The 24,926-nt window shown below is 39.2% G+C and overlaps 1 protein-coding gene across 6 annotated transcripts in view; it reads left to right on the top strand.

Moving 5' to 3' along the window:
* The window catches only part of GRIA2 (glutamate ionotropic receptor AMPA type subunit 2), a 125,766-nt gene that overhangs the window by 30,164 nt on the left and 70,676 nt on the right, over positions 1–24,926 (top strand). For all 6 annotated transcript variants that reach the window (XR_011849353.1, XM_072120674.1, XM_072120682.1 and 3 more), the window contains exon 3: positions 16,719–16,958. Coding sequence is in view for 5 of the 6 variants with exons in the window: in XM_072120674.1 (XP_071976775.1) it covers positions 16,719–16,958 (240 nt within the window). In the remaining variant the exon portion in view is untranslated. The remainder of the gene's footprint in view (positions 1–16,718; positions 16,959–24,926) is intronic.

Here is a 24,926-nt window from a genome sequence, read left to right as displayed (position 1 = left end):
ATGTAATGATGCCAACAAACTGCCTTTTGATCAATTATATGCATGGTGTATAGTTTGCTAATGTTAGGAGACTAAAGGGCCTGTGATGATGTCACCCTTGTCATATGACATGCTGAAGCATGAGACGTAGGGAGGTGTAGATGGCAGGGGCTGGCAGAGCTGGACACACCCCCTCTGATGCCAGGTAATATTAGATAAAGTTGATTCATGGGGAAACAATAATTTAATGTATTGTATTTAATGTTTAGTGATGAGTGGTCCCTTAAACATTTTGGTTTGTCCGAACCCAAATTTCAAAACCCTGTTACAGGTGTTAGCTATTCAATTGCCGCTGTCAAGTTCACCTGCAGCCGTGTGTGCATCTGCAGTGACAAGTCAGCATTACTGTGCGGCACCATTTTGGGGAGGATTGTCACTCCTGACTAAGTCATTGAAGAGCAGCGATCCTCCATAAAATGACAACACCATAAACAGATCCCGGCCCCTAACTTCTAATGAGGTTTACAGTTTGGTTCTGCTCATCCCTAATCATCAGCAAGTGTGGCATCCCCTATAAAAGCAAAAGGTTTGCTAGTTATCTGGTTTGGAGCGTTCAGGTGTGTGAAATGATGTAGTGGAACCTTAACCCCTTCTCACACCTTGATGTAAGTGTATGTCAAGGTGTGGGTAGTTACTGCACCATGATCTACCTCATAGCTATAGACCGGGTTCAGAAGCTGAGCCTGTGCGATCTCTGCAGGAGCTTGGCTGTGTGTGAAACCCAAACTCCCACAGTAACAGCTGGAATTGCAATACTTGCATTCCGAGCTGTTTAACCATATAGACACTGCGTTCACTACTATAGAGTAATACCGGGTACTTATGTGGCCGTTCCGCACCCACCATGCCAGGCACGGAGTTGCCAATCATTTCCATGAGAAGAGAGCCCGAAGAGACGTTTAGGAAGGCGCTTGGTGCAATCAGCAAACACAGAGTTCCAGGGCTTGAAGGAATCTCTTTTTTATTTCGGGGGTCAAAGTTTGGGGTTTTTCCGTTCATGTAAGGGACCCTTTTGTTCCAGTGAATAGGCCAGAATTTGACCTTTGGTGTGGACTGCGTTGAAATTTGACATCAAATTCTAGTACACATAGAAATGGTTGCACACTCCTATCAGCCAATCAGCTGATAGGAGTGTGCAACCATTTCTATGTGTACTAGAATTTGATGTCAAATTTCAACGCAGTCCACACCAAAGGTCAAATTCTGGCCTATTCACTGGAACAAAAGGGTCCCGTACATGAACGGAAAAACCCCAAACTTTGACCCCCAAAATAAAAAAGAGATTCCTTCAAGCCCTGGAACTCTGTGTTTGCTGATTGCACCAAGCGCCTTCCTAAACGTCTCTTCGGGCTCTCTTCTCATTTCCACATCGTCCCGGGGTCCTGGTCCTCGGTGAACGTGGCATCCAAGGAGCGGCAGCTGCTGGTAGCAACTTTTCTATATGCCCATACCACCCTCCACAAGGTGAGAGTTTGGCCTTACTCTTCTCCATCTATATTTTACGGTATCACACGACAGCTGCGCTTTTTTTCTCTTCCTCTGCATCTTCTCTTTACCATTCGTTGGGACTTGGAGCTTTGCCCCACAGTCCCTCGATCCCAGGTTTCTACTGCAATCATTTCCATAGCAACCCTGGGGTCCAATGAAGAATCCCAGAACTGCCTTTAGCATATGCTTGTTAGATCATGCCTAGGTAGGTATGCTGATATGCTGCAATATATCAGTATTGCAGTATATTACAGTGTACAAGTGATTTAACAATGATTTGTTCATGTCCCAGATTGTGACAAAATAAAACTGTAAAAAATGTTTAAAATAAAGAGCAAATATGAAAAAAACAACCACCAGAGCCCCCCAGACAAATTAGCATAATTTAAAGAAGGAGACCAGGATAATAAATAAAAGAAGATGCACACAGCAACAGTCCCTGGACCTATGATTATATTGCTTGAAATGATTGATTGATGGTAGATTTCCTTTAGGAGCACTAAGTACTAACGTTCACATACCTCAATAAACTGTGTAATATCGTTAATGAGTGTGGGCAAACATTTCTCACAAACAATGATATAGCCATGCATAAAATAATAGGTCATTTCTGGTTCTAAAAGGTATTGCTGAATATTTTTTGTTGTTGGAGCTCGGATAAGTTATTTTTCCAGTTAGGATTCTTATAACTCTACTACAAGATTCTATTACACTCATACATATATTGGAGCCACATAGATCACTCATCATATTATTGACAAGCCATAGTGTAATGTAATTTTTTTTCTATATTTCTTACTAAGCTGTAGAAAAATATTCAGGATCATGCTCATCGCATAGTTTTCTTAATGCATAATATAAAAGAAAAAAAATTAAAGATATTATAAATCTAACAACTATTCACCTTTAATAAAATGGATCTATTTCTGCAGAAATTTTTGTCATTACAATAAAGAAAAAAAAAATCTTGACCTGAATATTAGCATTTTACAACCTATGGCATGTTTATCACAGCAGCTGGTGATGATCTACTCATCCCTTGAGTAAACTTGTGACTGCTTGTGCTTAGGGAGCTCATTTGTCTTAGGATATTGCAAACAGGTCTATTTTTTTTTCTAAGTTAATCACATTGGCTCAATTATTTCCTAGAAGAACGAACCTTAATATGATGCATGGGCTACAAAAATGAAACATTATTTATCACTGTGTGAGATAAATATTGAGAGAAATCAGTTGGCAGATTGATCATACAGTGCTTATGGCTGGTTAATAATTAACTATTGGTTGTGTATCACCTGTAGGACACAGTAAGTATATCACCACAGTTATTTTATTTTTGAAATGTATTATATTAGGAGTATACATTAGTGTCATGCAGTGTCCTGACATTAGAATTAGTCTTCTATACTCTCAATATGATGGAATGAGCTTGTATTATACCGACCAAAGCAAAGGGTCGAAAGCTCAAAAAACTGATCAATACTGAGAGCTTCAGCAAGTGATATATTCTTGCTTTTAATAGTCACATGAACATAATTTATGCTTAAAGATAAATTGAATGTATAACTTGTGGTTGTTAGCTGTGGGTTTCAAATATCTACCCTATGTATATCCCTATTAATCTACAGACAGTAGAAATGAAATGAAAGGGAATCAATCAGTAGGATTTATCTACCCAAAGTAACTGCTATGCCCACAAATAACCTCATAAATATGTAAATGAGCCTGAAGTGCTTCATGAGGTATTAGAAGGGCAACTATACAGCAATAATATCCCCTGAAACATTTCAAAGCCTTCTGTCATCCTTCCCCCTTCAGCTCCGTCACTCCTGATTCCAGCAAGATGTGGAGTCGAAGCCCTAAGCCCTGCTGACACCTCAAAGCACTTTAGCCTAATTTACATATTTCTGAAGTTTTGGTATCTGAGGAGCAGGTGGACCTTTCATTCCCTGTACATTTCACTAAATATTAAATTCTGTAACTAGGAAGTACAGTTTGTCCCGAAGATCACCACCCCATGTACAGCTCTGTACCCTGAATATAAAAAAGTTATGGCTTTTAGAAGGTGGGGAGTGAAAAATGGAAACACAAAAATAAAAAATTGGCCTGGTCATGAAGTGGTTTAAGAGAACCCGTCATGCAAAATAACCTCCTAAACTAAATATATTTTCATAAACTGCCATTAGAGAGCATTGCCTCCATCCCTTCATTGTCCCTCTACATGCCTGTAAACCTAAGCAATGAGGTCCTAAAGCTGTATGCAAATGACCTGTGAAATGTCCAATGAAGCATTAGCATATTCAAGCTGTCCACCTTATTCATGAGTGGGAGGCACAGACACCCCCCCAGAGCTTGACTGACAGCCAGTATAATGATGTGAGGCTGTATAATGATGTGCTTCCTGGTGCTGGTGGCCACGCCCCCTGCAGCCTGTGTGTGCATGTGTGTGTGTATAGGAGAGATACAACAGCTCCAGGCTGCAGCCATGTTATAGCAGAACATGTCAGGTACATATGTAGCTGATGTCTGTGTTTCTGTATATTAGGAGGATGCAGCATGTCAGCAGATAAAGCACAGACACTAGCAATGCTTTACTATACATCATACACAGACATGAGCAGGGGGAGGAGAGGGGAGGGGTAATAGGGGTGACATCACTGCCTCTGACCATGTGACCCGCCTCATTTGCATAATCAAGAAATTATGATTTTACAATGATTAATGTATGAATTGACTAGATAAAGGCTGGGATGGGATCCTTGTGAGCTGCTCCAACAGGTAGAGGTGACAAGACTAGTGACAGAGACCTGATGACAGGTGTCCTTTAAAGTCCTTTCTCTTTTACCTTAGGTGAATTGGTTGAACGAGTACTTAAACATTGGGGCACATTTACTAAGGTCTTGCACAGTTCTTTTAGGTGTAAACTTCTTGCATGGTATTTAAGAAGTATCTGCACCACAATTGTGTTGTACACAACTGTTTTGTAGCGCGGCTGCACTAGTGCTCAGTCGGACCGTGCTCCTGATTTAACATGCAACGTCCGACAGAATTGTGTTGCAAGCCCTGTGCTGAAGGTGCACCAAAATAATCCGGAATCTGGCGCCCTCTGCACACTACACAGGCAAACTGCATTTAGTGCACTAAACTGCACTGTTCTTAGTAAATATGCTTCATTGCATCTGGATGAACTAATAAAAAGAGAACACCAGCACTGAGAAGAGATGGGAAGGTATTTTATATAGGGTATTGTACCCCCTTCGTTTGTATGGATTACAGATTAACCAGTTAAACATCCATAACATATTCACAGATGTTTTAGATAATCGCCATATAATGAGTTTGTAGGTATTCTTGCCACTAATAGCTGCAAAGTGTTTACATTTTTAACCCATCATAGTCATTCATGCCATTGTGACATGTTTACTGCCAACAATAGAGGAGATCTGGTCATCTAGAAGCCACCATCTGCCCGTGGATTGATCCCTTATTCTCTGGTGACACATACCTCTATTTTGTCTGTATTGATCTTTATTCATCATAGGGCATGCTACTTTCCGGCAGGCTGTGACCTGAAGACCCCAATGTGATTGTATACACCTTTATACAGTATTAAGCTGTCACTTGTAAATGAACAGTTTGTGATAAATACCACAGCCATTTCCAAATCATTTCCTTCCAGATAAATAACATTGTTATAATGCAGAACCTGACATTTAAAATGGTAATGAAATCACCTGACTGTTCCCGAATATAAATCAAACAATATTAACTGTAATAGGTCATGATACATGGTGATAAATGAATGTGTCTTGCTTGCAAACCTAGCATTATCACAACTAGGTCAAGCTGTGAGAATCTCATGTATCATAGTGAAATGTCCTGACTCCTTTAGGGTATAAATAGTTTACACTATTCCGCTCTGCTTTAGATTTGCATTTGTGTTCATGTTTTTATGTCCTAAACATCACAAAATATTTAAAGAGATTTTCCCAGAATTGACATGTCTATTGGATACGCCACAAGTGTCAAATCAGAGAAGATACAGCATCTGAGAACCCTACAGATCCGGAGAATGATGGAGTCCTGGAGGCCTTTCTCAATGGCCACTCTCCATGTCAACTGAATGCAATGAAATTACAGAAAAAAAAAAATCTGTGTTTTCTCACATTACATGGGTTATCTTGGATTTTACTTTTGCTGATACATCTTTAATTTTCAGGTTTTGGGGTTCTAACTTCCTGCAGCTCAGCTCAGGAGTGATACTTGGTAAGGTTGCATATGAAGATAAAAAAATCATCAATAATAAGGAGTAATCATCAATAATAAACTCATGAAAAACCCATTAAGTGCTACTTATTGGGAGATAACCAAACATTTTACTTTTCTCTAACCAGTTTTTATTTCCTGATTTTTTAAACGTTAGTTTTTGTATTTTATTATGGGAGTTGCCATCGTATCTCAGCTTCTACTTGTGATATGCAGTGCAGCCTCTAGCAAATAAACAGCAGTACCCTGTAGCCTACCCATTAAAGGGATCCTGTCTCCCATTTCCCCAAAAACACTAAACATAATATTCCCAAACAGTTTTTATAAAACTTCTCACTCCTGCAAGGTCAGAACCTTCTTCTGGACATATGAAGATGGAGGGGAGACATCCAGCCGTTCTTCACTGCTATCTGCACATGTCCGGAGGAAGGTGCTGATGCACAGGCGTGAGCAATCTTTACTTGTCTACAGGAAGTAAAAGATAAGTAAAGATTTACTTCCTGTAGATAAGTAAAGATAAGTAGTTTATGCTAGTGTTTTCTATAGAAGTTGTTTTTTAGAGTAATTCTTTTGGTTTTGAGGTGGGTGCTGTAAAGAACATGCCCAACAGAATTAACAAGTGTCAATAAATTATTAGGTTTAGTTGCCAGAGTGAAAATACATTTTCTGCACCCTCCTCCAAAAAAGCTGAGCTTTTTTATTTTTCAGTTTAAAGAGTTGTATAAAGGCTTGTTTTCTATGGTGAAACTAACAAGAAAACATATTGTCATTGTCTTATGGGCTTTGTTTTAACTGCCTTCATTGTATGGTCCAAGTATTCGTTTGGTTTGTATAAACACAGAGATACTGAATGTATTTATATTTTATGATATTTTGTTGGAGAAGCTGACATTTTTATTGATATCGTTTTGGGGATTGTATGATGACTCTGAAATCTTGGACGTGTTTTGCCTGTTACAGGGTACACTCCATGGGATAATTATTTTAATATTTTGATCGATCAGGCATTATGGGATGCAGGAATACCTAACATGTTTATTATAGTACTGCACTTTTCGTTAAATTGTTAATGACAAAAGAAAACACATCTTGACATTCACAAGATAATATATGATAAATGTCAACTCTTGTAAATGTCTATAGTTTGACATATTAGTACTATTTTCTGTTTATATGAATGTCAGCTCTTGTAAATGTCTATACTTTGACATATTAGTACTATTTTCTATTTATATGTGTGTCTTTAGGTGAATAGATAACTCTGGAACCTTGTATTCCAGAGGAAACTATAAGATAGGGTAGGAAAATATAACTGATTTTATGATTCCGCTCGTATGTGGCATCAGGGGAACATCTGTCAGCCCCACAGATATCAGATTGATGCTGGACAACACTGAAAAACCTCTAATGTGTATATAACAACACCATATTTTATAGTTCCAAAGAGAATAGCAGAAACAAGCTCCTGAGGAATTCCATTACCTTGCCGCTGTGGAGCCATAATGCCCATGTCACCTGAAGGTTGTCCAATCTATAAAAAAAATTCTTTAGGTGTGCCAAGAATGAGGCAGCAAAACATTAAAAATTAAAGGTGAACTCTAATTGGTTTCCAGGAACAACTAGAACAGTTTAACCTGACACTTCTGATAAATCTCCCCCTGAATTTATTTATATGTGTAAGAGGAATATTTCCTACATTTCTTTTGGCTCTGTTCATTTTCTTTCTTACTTATCTCTGCCTGTCATACAAAGTCTGCTTGCAAATAAACAGAATATACAGTATAATCCAAATATATCCACCTGGATGTCTTCATTACCTCTCCCGTTACTGAATTGTGTGTGCCGATGATGAGTAGCTTTTCATGACAATACAGTTTGTGATATTTTATTATAAAGTGATGTCTGATATTTGTGGTCATCGACTGGCGATCTTGTGATTTGCAGCCAGTGAGAGGGAAGAAATCTGTATGCGATACCCTCATAGTTGACTAAATTTTGTAATAAATACTGTAATAAAATGTAAATCCGAACATATTTAATCTACACAGTCAACAAAAATACAATATTTTTCTATACAGGCGGTCCCCTACTTAAGGACACCCGACTTACAGACAACCCATAGTTACAGACAGACCCCTCTGACCTATGGTGAAGCTTTCTGAATGCTTTACTATAGTCCCAGATTGCAATAATCAGCTGTAAGGTGTCTGTAATGAAGCTTTATTGATAATCCTTGGTCCCATTACAGCAAAAAATGTTTAAACTCCAATTGTCACTGGGGCCAAAATTTTTTCGTCTGGATCTACAATTATAAAATATACAGTTTCGACTTACATACAAATTCAACTTAAGAACAAACCTCCGGACCCTATCTTGTACGTAACCCAGGGACTGCCTGTATATGACATTATCTCATGGTGTATGGTGTAAATGAATATTTCTCTTTTATACAGGTAATGTAATATACAAACATTATTTTACAATAACATTGGTTATACTCATTCATTTATTCATATAATTATAAAAATATCAGGACAAGTAAAACATATTAAGGGTGTAAAAATGGTTTTCCTAAGGAACAAAGTTGCTATGCAGGCCATAATAACAGTATGCAAAATATTACAGGATATGACAAAATGTGCTGACAAAATGTTAATGAATTTTAAGTTAACAGTACTAATGTAGTTAAAACAGCACAAGTTAGCATTTTTCTCATAATGAACTGTGTTGTTTGTTTCTTTACTGATTATTACATTGAAACTTTAGCGCTTAAGCTAAATGTGATTAATTGTATTAATTTTATTTAGTCTTAAAGGGACTGCCTGCTTTCTACAATCCTTATAAATCCAATAATCTTATCAAAGAATATGTTTGCTGGGACCCCTATCATCTTAACACATGTTAAGTGTTCATATAATTTGTAACTATGAGCAGAAGTGGTATATTTGGAGCCTCATTAGAAGTTATATCTGAGAGTTCTCCTGAAGTACAGCGCTATAGAGTAGGTCCAAGAGATAAGTAGCTCCAGATCTTGTGTTCTCAGGACTGAGTGGTGATATGAGGATTTGGGGTTCCATCTAGTTGCATGGGTTGTGTTATAGCAATCTTCGCCTGCAGCAACCCCAGAGGGAAAGAGAAACATTACAGAGTTTCCAATCAAACTGATACACTGGGGGGGTCAGTGGAGCACATTTTCGCCGGGTTTCCCGACGATTTCCATTTTCCGCCGCATTTAACAGGGGATTTTGGCGCACGCGATTGGATTTTGGTGCATTGGCTTGCACGCAACACAAATCAGAGGGCGCATAATTTAACATTTCGAATTGTGTCGCAAGACACACACTTACAAGCACCGGGAAGAAGAAGGCGAACTCCGTCGGACCTCGGCAGGGAAGCGACGTATGCAGGAACTTGGGCGCATGAGCTTCGTGAATCGCGCCGGACTTCATCTTCGTCGGACCGTCCGGATCGGGGATCGCGACAGGACCAGGTAAGTAAATTTGCCCCATTGTTTATGTAAAGTGCAGATGTGACTAGAGCTGCTCATCTCATTGGTTAACTGATAAGGGATTTTGTATTTGGTTATGTGTATTAACGAAGACATATCCCTGGTTATTTTGCTTTGTACTGCATATGTAAGTGCAATATCTGTCTATCTATTCTAGTATGTTCTCATGAACAAACTTTAATTTGTACAGTATAATTAGTCTATTAAATGAGCCTTATACAATTATATATATAAATTAACTACCAAAACAAGCCCATTTAGATATACCGATCTGAAATTTAGTGTCAGAAATATGCCCTCTTAATTCCAGTAACAACAACAGTAGAAAATACTCAAGTCAAAACAAAGGAATATGTGCCCCATAGTAGTTATAGCTAATGACTTTCTCTTCTGCATTTTTAACAGTTGATTCTAAGTTCTAATTTTGGTTATTTGCTATTCCTATACATCCTTGGTATTAGTATCCTGACTTTTGAATGTTGACATCACTGTTGTGTTTGCCAGACTACTCTTTACTATAACAGTGGACACATTGCTGAATGTTAGGAAACAGACACTGCAGGATGTCCATGTATTTCATATACCTCCCAGTGCAGCCATGCCTGGAGATGTTAACTTTTAAAGCATGCCATAATTTACAGCTGTTTCTCTGCATTGCAGTTAAACTGACCCCTGTAACAGATATTTAGGAATGCACGGGTGACAAAGCTGCTGGAGCGAAAATGTCTCCAGACCTGCCATACATGATTGTCTGTTTTCATTCTGTTGGACATTTTACATTGTCCTAGCTCAGAACTGTGAACTTTGCTGTCAAAATAACAGCATACTTATATATGGATATACAGTGGGTGTGGAAATTATTCAAACCCCTTTAAATTTTTCACTCCATGTTTCATTGCAGCCAATTTGTAAGATCACAATATAATTTTTGCTCAATATTGTTCACTCTGCCCCCATCTTGACAGAAAACAACAGAAATGTAGATATTTTTGCTAATTTTTTAAACAAGAAAAACTGAAATTTCACATGGTCATAAGTATTCAAAGCCTTTGACGCTGCTTTATGTTAGCTGTGTCATTGTTTTGTTGGAAGATGAACCAGAGCACTCTGGAAGAGAATTTCATCCACAATATCTCTGTACATGGCCACCATGTGTCACTGTTGGGATACTATTTGGCAGGTGATGAACAGTGTGTGGTTTTCTCCACACATACTGCTTAAAATTAACACCATAAAGTTCCTGTAAGTAATTCATGTATATTATTGCAGACTGTATGCAGCTTTCATATGTCTTGCACTGAGAAGTTTCCTTCGGCAGACTGCCATAAAGCCCTGACTGGGGGAGACTGCAGTGTTAGGTGACTTTGTGGAATTTTCTCCTATCTCCCTACTGGATCTCTGGAGCTCAGCCACAGTGAACTGGGGTTCTTCTCACCAAAACTCTTCTCCCACGATTACCTAGTTTGGCTGGATAACCAGGTCAAGGAAGATTTTTGATTGTCCCAAACATCTTCCATGTAAGGATTATGGTGGCCACTGTGCTCTTAGGAAATTTGAGTGCTGTATAGATTCTTTTGAAACCTTGGCCAGATCTGTACCTTGCCACAATTCTGTCTCTGAGCTCCTTGGGCAGTTCCTTAGACCTCATGATTAGAAAATAACTATTTTGATCTTATAAACTGGCTACAATATATACAAAGAAGGAAAAATTTAAAGGGGTCTGAATACTCTCCTTACCCACTGCTAACCTATTTACAAAGATACCTTTTTTGTGGCTTCCATAGGAGAAACTTGCTAACATCATGTCTGATCACATCCAAACAAGCAGATTTGCCCTGAGATTAATAGGGCAAACATGAGGCAGCCGACAACTTATGGAATAGGCACAAAGAATGATGCAGTGCACCAAAAAAAGGTGACACTAAAATCGAAAGAGAAAATAAATATTAAGATAAATGACCCCCAATGTGTAGCAGGCAAACAATAGCATACTGTAACTCCCATGAAGAACAAACAGCGGCTGGAACAAATGACTAAAAATAAAAGTTATATATATATATATATATGTGCTAAAATACTATACTAATATCTCTGTAGGTTCCTTAATGAAAGTGTGTTGTTCACTGGTGGTGCACACTCTTGTTACTTTAAAGGTTAATACTATATTTCTCCTGCCTTAGTAATCCATATCTGAGCAAGATTTTGTATTAGAATTTGCACTATTTTGGATTGTATTTCACAATAAATAAAAAGGAGTTTTGGTGTTGTTATAGGTTCAGGGTTTTAAAGCCAAACCTCAGAGATTGATTGTTAATCTATTTTGATCATGAGGAATGTACTTGAGACCCCTAGATGGCGAAGGCCTCAAATCCAGTGCCCCTTTTGCCCTCCTCATGGAGAACATAATAATACTACTGCGTAAGGTGTAGTTATTTTTTAATATTATATATATATATATATATATATATATATTATTTTTTTAAACATTGTACCCATAACTTTTGCGATGTTTGTGAAAAATATGTTGCTTTATGTTGATTTGTTACGGTATATGGCATATGCCCAAAAAGTGGCATATTTCTACAGGCTATTTTCAGTGCTAATTGTTAGTCAGCGGTGTGGAATCATTACACAGCAACCTGTTCAGCCATCTGCATTTGATTATGGGTAGAAGTACAGTGGTGATCAGTTGATGTTTGACCTTGTCTTCTTATCTTAAAGGATCAATGATTAATTTTTATTGACTATTTTAGCATTAGCAAAATAGAACACATAAAGAAACAACCATATAATAATAATTCCTTTATTTTTATAGTGCACACAGATTACGCAGCTCTGCACAGAGCTTGGTAAATCAGTCCCTGTCCCCAATGGGGCTCACATCTAATGAACCTACCAGTTTGTTTTTTGGGGTTTGGGAGGAAACCGGAGGAAGCCCATGGAAACATGGAGAGAACATACATACACTTTGCAGATGTTGACCCTGGGACATGAACCCAGATCCCCAGCGCTGCAAGGCTGTAATGCTAACCACTAAGCCACCAAGCTGCCCATATCTGGGAATAAAAGTTCTGTAAGTTCTGTAAAGAAAAACAAACCAAACCCTATCCATCCTCTTGATCTGCACAGGCCAAATAGGTCACAATTTTTTCCATAGTGTATGTATGAGATTGTCATACATTCCACTTGCTATAAATGCTACTGCGGATTTACCATGTGGTAATGCCTCACAGCAAATCTGTTTGTAACATGCTGTGTAGTTAGGTATGCAGCAATCCCTCCTATTCCATCTATTAAGAGCTATCATGAATTATTATCACAGGTTTTTTGTAATGGCCCTGGCTTCATCAAAAAAAAATTAACAACAAAATATTGGGGCTAATCTTCAAGTCATTTTCAATTTGTAGTGTTATGCTGTGGGTTCCCATAGAGTTTAGGCTCGGAACTGCCGTGTCAGGCTATAGGTACGCGCATTCATTTATCCCTTTAGTTTGTGATAGCCGGACAGAGAAAGATGCTGGCATAGAGTTTATTGATCCCCCATGGAGATATTTTGGTGCAATGCACATGCTTGTCTTTCCTAAACTGTGTGAACTGCACCAGTACAGACCCTGAGCAAGGTACAGATACTAGGAACCGTGCCAGAGTCTCCAGGAAGCTTCTTTGTACTTCCCTGCTTACTGGCATGTGCAGCATAATTCTAAAATGCAACTATTATTTACTCCAGGCACATAATGATCAAGTAAGCCGGGCACTGTATGTGCGTAGTCTGTACATTACAGTGAGGCATAGTGTGGCAAGGCAGGCTGATGTATGTATTTACAGAGGTGAAGAATCTGGAAGGAAAAAACAGTTACTGTAAATTCATATTTTATATAATTTTCAAAAGTCAAAGAATTTGCTGACATATTAATGATTTTCCCATCATTGAAGTTTTGAAGTAATAAAAGATTGTTAGAAATTTTCCTATTTCTGTTTTTATCTTCCCGGTTGTAGATTTATTTTTGGATGTTATTATGGGCTGCCATCTTTCCTCTACTCTACAAGATAAGCTGTGACATCATCTGTTGTTAGTAGTGATGTAATGATGGGTCAGTGTTATCTATATAGAGGTCATTGTGCAGGGAGGGGGAGGAGATACGCTGTGACATCATCTATTGTCAGTAGTGATGTAATGATAGGTCAGTGTTATTTATATAGAGGTCCTTGTACAGGGAGGGGGGAGATACGCTGTGACATCTTCTATTGTCATTAGTGTTGTAACAATTGGTTAGTGTTTTCTTTATAAACATCACTGTGCAGGGAGGGGAAGGAAATATGTTTTGACATCAACTATTGTCAGTAGAGATGTAATGATGGGTCAGTGTTATTTATATAGAGGTCCTTGTACAGGGAGGGGGACGAGATACGCTGTGACATCATCTATTGTCAGTAGTGATGTAATGATGGGTCAATGTTATCTATATGGAGGTAATTGTACAGGGAGGGGGAGGAGATAAGCTGTGAAATCATCTATTGTAAGTAGTGATGTAATGATGGGTCAGTGTTATCTATACAGAGGTCATTATAGAGGGAGGAGGAGGGGATAAGCTGTGACATCATCTATTGTCAGTAGTTATGTAATGATGGGTCAGTGTTATCTACACTCACCGGCCACTTTATTAGGTACACCATGCTAGTAACGGGTTGGACCCCCTTTTGCCTTCAGAACTGCCTCAATTCTTCGTGGCATAGATTCAACAAGGTGCTGGAAGCATTCCTCAGAGATTTTGGTCCATATTGACATGATGGCATCACACAGTTGCCGCAGATTTGTCGGCTGCACATCCATGATGTGAATCTCCTGTTCCACCACATCCCAAAGATGCTCTATTGGATTAAGATCGGGTGACTGTGGAGGCCATTTGAGTACAGTGAACTCATTGTCATGTTCAAGAAACCGGTCTGAGATGATTCCAGCTTTATGACATGGCGCATTATCCTGCTGAAAGTAGCCATCAGTTGTTGGGTACATTGTGGTCATAAAGGGATGGACATGGTCAGCAACAATACTCAGGTAGGCTGTGGTGTTGCAACCATGCTCAATTGGTACCAAGGGGCCCAAAGAGTGCCAAGAAAATATTCTCCACACCATGACACCACCACCAGCCTGAACCGTTGATACAAGGCAGTATGGATCCATGCTTTCATGTTGTTGACGCCAAATTCTGACCCTACCATCCGAATGTCGCAGCAGAAATCGAGACTCATCAGACCAGGCAACGTTTTTCCAATCTTCTACTGTCCAATTTCGATGAGCTTGTGCAAATTGTAGCCTCAGTTTCCTGTTCTTAGCTGAAAGGAGTGGCACCCGGTGTGGTCTTCTGCTGCTGTAGCCCATCTGCCTCAAAGTTTGACGTACTGTGCGTTCAGAGATGCTCTTCTGCCTACCTTGGTTGTAACGAGTGGCTATTTGAGTCACTGTTGCCTTTCTATCAGCTCGAACCAGTCTGCCCATTCTCCTCTGACCTCTGGCATCAACAAGGCATTTCCGCCCACAGAACTGCCGCTCACTGGATGTTTTTTCTTTTTCGGACCATTCTCTGTAAACCCTAGAGATGGTTGTGCGTGAAAATCCCAGTAGATCAGCAGTTTCTGAAATACTCAGACCAGCCCTTCTGGCACCAACAACCATGCCACGTTCAAAGGCACTCAAATCACCTTTCTTCCCCATACTGATGCTCGGTTTGAACTGCAGGAGATTGTCTTGACCATGTCTACATGCCTAAATGCACTGAGTTGCCACCATGTGATTGGCTGATTAGAAATTAAGTGTTAACGAGCAGTTGGACAGGTGTACCTAATAAAGTGGCCGGTGAGTGTATATAGAGGTCATTGTACAGGGAGGGGGATGAGATAAGCTATGACATCATCGATTGTTAGTAGTGATGTAATGATGGGTCAGTGTTATCTATATATAGAGGTTGTTGTACAGGGAGATGGAAGAGATAAGCTGTGACATCATCTATTGTTAGTAGTGAAGTAATGATGGGTCAGCGTTTTCAACATAGAGGTCCTTGTACAGGGAGGGGGAGGTGACATGCTGTGACATCATCTATTGTCAGTAGTGATGTAATGATTGGTCGGTGTTATCTATATAGAGGTCATTGTACAGGGAGGGAGAGGAGTTACGCTGTGACATCTTCTATTGTCATTAATGATGTAATAATGGGTCAGTGTTTTCTTTATAAACTTTATTGCGCAGGGAGGGGGAGGTTGTCAGTAGTGATATTATGATGGGTCAGTGTTATCTATATAGAGGTCCTTGTACAGGGAGGGGGAGGAGATACGCTGTGATATCATATATTATCAGTAGTGATATTATGATGGGTCAGTGTTATCTATATAGAGGTCCTTGTACCGTGAGGAGAGTCGATAAGCTGTGACATCATCTATTGTCAGTAGTGATGTAATGATGGGTCAGTGGTAACTATACAGAGGTCATTGTGCAGAGAGGGGGAGGAGATAAGCTGTGACATCTTCTATTGTCATTAGTGATGTAACAATTGGTTAGTGTTTTCTTTATAAACATCACTGTGCAGGGAGGGAGAGGAGATATGTTATGACATCAACTATTGTCAGTAGTGATTTAATGATGGGTCAGTGTTATCTGTAGAGGTCATTGTACAGGGAGGGGGGAGATAAGCTGTGACATCATCTAGTGTCAGTAGTGATGTAATGATGGGTCAGTGTTATCTATATAGTGGTCCTTGGGCATCATATTGATATATAATACAGGGAATCGCAGAACTGTAATCATGATCCCAGCAATGGAAGAAGGGACTGCATCATTCATCACTATGTTGCACAAAATCCCATTCACAGCACAGTAATCGGTCCATGAAACAGGTCACTAGATAGTTTGGGATTCAGAGACCGACCGGAGCAGTATGTAACTGCCCTAATAAACATTATTTGGAGATGCTTATGATAAATCTCTCCATACATGCTTTTAACAGTGGTCAATTAAGGTCACTAATTAAATATTCATATTAAAGATCCAACCCTACAACATGGCTATTACATAATCATCTCTCTGGAGGGAATATTTGTAATAGTCATAATTTTTAGAATAAGATATTATGAAAAATTATGCAATTTGATACGTATTTTGTGTGTATTGAAGACAACAGATTTTAATTTAACTTGGAATAAATCCCACACTGCAGTAGATACCCTTGAGCATAGCATTACCTTCTTCTAATTTGGTTCATGACAAAATGGTTTCATATTGAGATAACATATGTTCAATCTGTGCAGACGTTGCTATATCTTCTCCTGTTTGCAGTCATTATTTTATGCTTCATATCATATGCGTTTTATAGATTGAGTACAATGAGAATGTATACTGATGTCTGCTTCTCTTTTTTCATTGCAGTCTGCTCCCAGTTTTCAAGAGGAGTCTTTGCTATTTTTGGATTTTATGATAAGAAGTCTGTAAATACTATCACATCATTTTGCGGAACTCTTCATGTCTCCTTCATAACCCCAAGCTTTCCAACAGATGGCACTCATCCATTTGTTATTCAAATGAGGCCGGACCTCAAAGGAGCACTTCTTAGTTTGATTGAATACTATCAATGGGATAAATTTGCATATCTTTATGACAGTGATAGAGGTAAGTTTCAATCTGTTTACTGCTAAATGCAAAAAATACCTACTGTGTAGAAATAATTCATGAAGAGTAGAAAACTGCAGAAATGAAATGTATTCATCAGATGCAGCAAACTTTTCGTAAGACAGTGGGGGTCATTTACTAAGGGCCCGATTCGCGTTTTCCCGATGTGTTACCCGAATATTTCCGATTTGCGCTGATTTTCCCTGAATTGCCCCGGGATTTTGGCGCACGCGATCGGATTGTGGCGCATCGGCACCGGCATGCACGCGACGGAAATCAGTGGGCGTGGCCGAACGAAAACCCGCCGTATTTAAACAAAAAAAGATGTGTCGCGAAAATTGCACTTACCTTCACTCAGCCCGGCTCGGTGTACTCCAGTGCGCTCCGATGCTCTTCAGCGCAGCAGCGACATCTGGTCGACGTCGGAGGAACTGCCTTAGGGAATCCCGGCCGGACCCGAATCCACCGCAGAGAACGCGCCGCTGGATCGTGAATGGGCCGGGTAAGTAAATCTGCCCCAATGTATACAGCAAATTGTAATTGTATGTGGTAATAAAATAAAGTGGGTTACAGCATTTTTGAGACTATATATGTATAAAAATATTTTACAAAATTTAAGAAGTTTTGCTTGTATGTCAAGATATTGTAGTAAAATTGTTCAATTCTTTTCTTTTCAAATATTATTATTTAAATTTTTAAAAATATTTCACAGATGACAAAAATATAAAACTCACTTGTTGTAAGGGAAGGTCATACATATAAAAATATAATCCATAAAAAAACATAAAATAGCAGAGCACATTACAAATCTACTATCAAATTGGGTGAGTATTAGTGAGAAATATGAAGAAGAAACCATCCACCAAACCATATCCCCTGTCTTATACCCAACCAGGCCAACTATGGGGCTTCAGAGGTGGGTCCAGTGCGTTCTTCGGTACATTGAAGAGGGATGTAAGATCTGAGGGCGGGGAGCACAGGATGTCAACCCAGGGAGTCCACACTTTCGAAAATTTTCAATAGTTCCTATTGCAAAGAGAGCTTATCTCTTCTTGTCTACAAATTTTTGATACCTTATTAACCCAGTGTGTTGGGGAGGGGGGATTGGGGGATTGCCAGTGCAAAGGAACCATAGCTAGCCATTAAGAGCAACTGTAGCCATAGTGATTTATTGAAACTAGTGTCTTCCTGGTTCTCCAAAAGGTTCAGAAAGAGGCTTTTTGTAATCAAGTGTAGTGGGATTTGGGCATAGTCAACTGATCATAGGTTTCACTCATTCCCAAATGGGTGGATATATTCACATTCCCACCATAAGTGCTTGATGGTTTCAGACATCTCCAGCAATGGTCTTGGATGTTAGCATCATAATAGTGAAGCGGTAGAGCTGTAAAGCCTGACAGAAGTTGAGCATACATGAGAGGGGTGAGGGATGAGACCGAGAACCAGTCCTTTACCAAAGTCAGGGAGGGGAACGTACCATCTATATGAATGTGGGGTAGTTTAATTGGTACCACTGATCGGGTCCCCGGCTATCTTTATACCCAAAATGAAAAAAGAGTGAACGTTAATTTCAAAGTGGGAACGTTTCGGTGACCTTCACCTTTCTCAAGCACAGTACAAATGTTTCCACACAGATATATATACAAAGTGCACCACAACACATGTGAAAATCTCAGAGGATACAAAGTGCATTTAATACAAACATCAGAAGTGCATTCAATACCAGGCTAAAAATACATGAAGTGAACCCATATAATACATAGTTTAGGTCATGTTGCATTGTATTGAATCACATTGTATCCTCTGAGATTTAAATTAGTTATCTTTATACCCAGATATGTTATGTAATTATCAGCCCGAAGAAATGGTGTGCATGTGGGCGTTCGAGTAACTATATATATAAAAATAGTTGCTAAGGCTGGGAAGGAGGTTTCGATATTGGTAGTGACAATCAGGAGGTCATTGGCCCTCTATGGTTCCATTGGTAATTGGGAAGGATGATGAGAGGGTGCCGTTTATCCTCACTGATGCTGAGGGGCTGGAGTATAGTGACATGATTTTAAATTGTTTGATTCTTACCTTAAAAAGTAGCATTACTCTTTTTATGGAAAGGATACTGGAAAAATCTATTACATGGCCAAATGCTGCATTAGCATTCCTGTAGCTTACTACACATAGAACCAAACCTGAGCTGTCCAAACTCCAAGAACACTCCTCTACTCTCTCCCATTCCTTTTTCTCGACACATAGGGGGAAAGTAATCATACATCCATGCTCATGCAACACAGGCTCTGGCTGCTTGATGTATGTAGGCTGCACAGTATATATTTTACATCAGGGTCTACATGGCAAAGAAATATGCCGCACCGCCAGATTGCTGTTTGCCGCATGTACCCTCTGCCACCAGAAAAACTACAGACAGGGTGTGCTGCAGGGGACCACCGTTTTAAATTGAAAACATGATCTTTATTAATCCTTAGAAATACACATACACGTGACAATTTAAAAAGTACATTAGTACCACAAACAAACACTGAGGATAGAGTGGGTAGAGTCACTCCACTCTATTCACCACCCCTGGCCAATAGGTAAGGTTATAAGGTGACAAAAATATATCATTAGGTCAGTAACAGCAATTAATAGCAACACCTGATATCTTAGAAATGCAGGTACACTACATGTCTAGAGTGTGGTCAAAACTAGAACATGTTGGATCTACAAGCAGTTCAGTTCCTATGTCACAATTCATATGGTATAACAAAATAAAGTGCATGTGCACTTTATCAGTAACCCAATCCACCAATCACTACAAACCACAAGACCAACTGTTCAACTGATGCAGACCAGCACTAATGAGCCATAGAACAACCAACTGGTGCTGTCTGCCACCAGCCACATCCACTTGTGTAGAGGTGGTGTAAAAAGGGAAGGGGAAATAATCACAATTACTGGAGATTCACTGGGAATTGCGATTATTTCAGGGCTGGTACACCAGAGAACTGGCATACGAGTCCTGATAAATCTCCCCCACAGTCTTTTAGTTGCAATCTCACACTTGCAGCGTCTTCTCTGGCACTGTGTAGTGAGCAGTGAAGTCTTCACCATGGATTCCCTGTCTCACTGAAGGCGCGGTGAAGAATCCATTGCTCACAAGGCGAGGAGGGAGAGAATACAAGTGTTACTAAAGAATACATATGGGAAAGTCACAATTTTGGCACAAAGCATGATTGAAAAGTCTCAAATAAACTCCAGTCCTGACCAAACGGAGGAAAAAGTTTAGAAGAAGTTGCAAAACAGTTTGAGACTGTTGTCCATCTTTTTAATAAAAAGTCGCAAAAACACCATAGACTTATATATCAACCTGTAAGACCAAAACCAGGAAAAAACAAGAAAATACACACGCAAATGTCCCAACTAAAGATAAATGACCCCCTATGACTGGGACAGTCGGTGAAGCACCCACTAGACCAGGGTGCAAGGAGCCAGGTATATTCTCAAACTTTGTTTTCGGCCACATGCACAGGACCTTTATGGGGTATGTGATTTGGCTGCTAATTTTTTGGCCAGATCACTGCCCTGATAAAGGTCTATGGCTCCTGCTCAAGGTATGCAAGGTATAGTTGCACAATGCACTTTCAGAGATCACACAGGACGGGTAAGTAAATGTGCCCCGCTGTGTCTCACCGCATCATGACCAAGGCGGGCCGCTGCCATGCAAAAATATGTGACATGTATTTATATATGTCTAAATTTTGACATTCTTTTGGCAGCTGCTTATCTTTCTATGGAGAGGATAGGGGTAAGGAGCGCTCACCTCTTCTCCCTCCTGCACCTGGTCATATACTTGTTCGGTTACTTGAAACTTTAAAAAAAACAAAAAAACAGGTTTGGTTTCCATGTGTATCGAGCTACAGCAACCTGTCCCTATAACCAAAACTAACTTGATGCATGCTCGATCAGTATGGGAAGATATACCATAAGGACATGCTAAACAGTGCCCCAGGAGATCATGCCTACCCTACAAGGAGCTTTCTGCCGTCTAAATATATTTTATCAATGGCGGTGTATAAAAACTTTTCTAATATAAGGATTGCTCCTACAGGATTACCTGACAAAAAGAACCCTGTAGGGGACAATGTGGGAAGACAGAGTGTTCAGGGCTCTTTGCATGTAGGATTGTGTCCCCTGATGGACAATGTGCTCATTATTTATGCAATTTCTTAATGCATTAATGTAGGTTCAGTGAAGGAGAACTTACACAGAAATGTTATGATCTTAAGTCATTTTCTTTAAGGCTTAGAACCACAAGAGTGAATAATGGTCATCGAAAAGGTGAAGGAAAAGCTCCTTGTGTAATCACACAAAATCATCAATCAGCAGTAAATACAATAGTGACTGGATAACTTAGCTGAGGCCATCATGGAAATGAAGTGCAATATTCTCAACAATGTATTTGTTTATTCGCAGATGTCAGTCTCTACTTGATCAGTCAAGATGTTAAAGTGAAATGTCTCGACATTAATGGAATGCATTTTCTAAAAGGTTACATTTAATAGATTTATTTTAGTGTGTGCCTTCCATATTACACAAATGGATTAACTATTTATATACTGTACTTAAGGACCTCATGCTCATCAGAAGTAGCCTATGTGTAATGAATCCAGTACCAATAACTGTAAAAACTGGTTACTTGACTTACAAAAATATTCCCTGTCCACAGGGGAAAAGGCTTCCATGAGGTATGGCGGTGTTATTTCGGAAAGTTCTTTTCTCCCTGATGAAATATAACTCTAAATGTATTTTTAGGGTGGTACAGTGCAAGCAAAACCATCTAGAAAAATGGAAAAATGTAATAATCTTTTCTGATGAGCTGATAAATACAGCACCCCAGATTTATCTTCAAGCATCATAAATGTTGATATATCTGACACACAGTAATAACACGGCAAGTGTCGGGAGGATAGAGAGGGCTTACGGGCTGAACCCCCTCTACATACCAGGTAGGTGTTTGCTGCATATTGCAGCAAACACCCACTGGCAACACCCATGGTGGATTGCGGGTGTCAACCGCTTCTGGCAAAGCTGCAGGAGGCATTTAAATCCCAGTGCCCATGAGTGCCACCATACTGGATTTGATTACCACCACCTATTAGGTTATCAGGGTGGTGTTGATCCCAGGCTTGTCATTCAGTCTGATCTCTAAGTGTCTGCTGGAGGCAGATGTTTAGAGATTGCTAGCAATACTGTAGCATTGCAGTATATGGTAGAAGTGATCAGGCACCCAAGGGTTAAAGTACCCTTGGAGGTCTAAAAAATAGAAAAAAAATGGAACAAAATAGAAAAACTTACTTCTAATGACCCCCCTTTCCCTAGAACTGATATAAAAATAAACAAAAAAATTTTTGAACATCTTAGGCATCACCGCTTCTCAAAAACCCAATCTGTGAAAGTATAAAAACAGTTATTTCCAGTGTTGACTCCTGTAACGGAAAATAGCACCAAAACGTCGGAACCATCACCTATATAAATTTGGTATCTCTGTTATCCTACCAACCTAAGGAATAAAGTGAAGGTGTCAATTGGAACAAAAAGTGAAAGGCATAAATTTAGCGCCTACAAGAAAGTGGGACAAACATGTTTTTTTTGCCAATTTCACCACATTTGGATTTATTTCCTGCTTCCCAGTACACGGCATGGAATGTTAGATCACTGGAAAGTACAATTAGTTACAGTGTACAACAGTTTACAACACTTTTTATAACTATGTTTCATTGTGGGTAAAAGGAAGCAGTATCTGGTTCACTATGACTAGGAGGTGAGTAAAGGCTGTTTTATTCTCTGCCCACTGTCTCTGGCCTCCAGCTTTATTCATCTGTAAACCCCCTTTAAAGAGACAGAGCTTCATGTAAATAGGGATTTCATATGTCACATAAATAAGCATTAGTAATTTATCCAGAGTAAAGTAATTAATGTGACTATAGATGCAGTGCATTTATCATACATTTCATGGAATTGTGGCTTTGCTTTTTATTTAGTCAAAGATTTATGTCTGAAGAGCAGCTGGATTATATCATAATGAAGACCACGCTTTCATCAGCAGATGATGAATACATTACAACACGAGGGTCACCCCAAAGATTACAAATCAGTGTTGGTTTTGATGAATTGCTAATTCAATGCATCAATTTACCTTCTAGTATCTAGATGTTGTGGCATATGGAAAATTGTTAATTTTTTGCCCTTGCTGACTACAGTGATACTGAGATATTACAGAATATTAAGGGGGATTTATCATGGGTTTTGTTTCCCGTGGTCACTGTTGTTGGTCGTACACCAGTAAAAAAAAAAATTCTATAAAAAGGCTCAGTCATCCCAGATCCCTGCTGGTCTATGTGCTGGGACTTTTTATGCATTTTGATCCTTTTTAGGACTTTTTGGGAGAAAAAACCCAGACAGAAAGTAGACCATTAGAACATTTATTAAAAAGCCACTTTAACAAATCTGATAGACAGCAAGGCTCCAAATATAGACATAGAACTGTCCCAAGGAGCCAACCCAATGATAAATAACCCCCAAATTATGCAGCTAAACAGAAAGTTTCAAATCATAAATCTGCAAAAAGCAATAGATCCATCAGAAAGACAATAGTGAATTGTCGCAGCTTGGGTCTAAGTGACTTTGAAAAAATCTGTCAATTTGTTGCAAATTTTGGCTAACAATGTGGGGCAAAAGGAGGATGCATCTAAATACCAATAGAAGCCCAGAAATTAAATAATAAATCCCACCATTATTTTTTCTATGATTTCCATCTATATGCATTTGTCTATGTATTGAACAGACATTGATATTATAGTACACTAATATGGGGGATTTATCACATTCTTTATTCTTTTTATACTTCTTTTTGCAACTTGTTTGGGGTCATTGGTAGATTTATACTTTTTTGTGACCTTTTCACCCGCCTAGCAAAGTTCATTTCCAGTGTCGCACCTGATTAATCTTTGTAATCCAAATGTTGCTGTTTAAAAAAGATGCAAATTTTGGGCAATGGTTTCAAGAAGACAATTTTTCCCACAAAAAACTCAAATTTGGCAACTTTTGAGTGACCATTTTAACCCCTTACCAACATTTGACGTAGGAGTATGTCACTGGCTGCATCGTGACTTACTGTCACCGGCTGCTGTACGAAGCCGGTGCCAGAAGCTGCAGGTGTCAACTATATATTACAGCCAACACCCATCTCTAACACCCCTTATCTGAGATTCTTCAGATCATGGGTGTTAACCCCTTACACACCACAGTCACACATGACCGCGGCATGTGTGGGGCTTCTGCTTTTGATCGAGCCCTCCCGGTCTGCCAGTGTCCTGGGCCTGCTTGATGTTTTGTGAGAGCCAGGTCCTGCCTCCAAGCAGTATGCACAGTTAAGGGTTGTAGTTTCTATAATGGGGTAATATAAAGCACATAAAGTTCAAAGCACCATAACATCCTACAAAATGAGAGAATGCATGAATAGCCATCAAATATCAGTTTTTTTCATAAATAAACACAAAACATACCACCAAATTTTTTTTAACTAACATGAAGTACAAAGTGTCACAAGTAAACAACTTCAAAATCACCTGGATATGTTAAAGCATTCCAAAGTTATTACCACTTATAGTAACACGTGTCAGATTTTAAAAAATGGTCCATGTCCGGAAGGTGAAAAGGTTCGGTGGAAAGGGGTTTAAAAGTTGAAAAAACTGAAGTTCCAAATGCCAAATTTAAAATCCTCTGAGATAAATCAAACAGGCTCAAACCTCCTTCATTGCCTCAAAATATAATAGGCACAAATACATGCTGATCACAACAATAAAGACATCTTTAGACATTTAAGGAGTTAAAACAGGATTAACACAAATGTCAAGTACTGTGAATGTAAGCACAACCGCAAGGACCAGGATTCATGGTAAACCATTCACTTTG

The sequence above is a fragment of the Engystomops pustulosus genome, chromosome 1 (genome assembly GCF_040894005.1).
Source record: "Engystomops pustulosus chromosome 1, aEngPut4.maternal, whole genome shotgun sequence".
Classification (NCBI taxonomy): Eukaryota; Metazoa; Chordata; class Amphibia; order Anura; family Leptodactylidae; genus Engystomops; species Engystomops pustulosus.
Note: the sequence above shows the minus strand (reverse complement) of the source record. Positions and strands in the feature narration are given on the sequence as shown.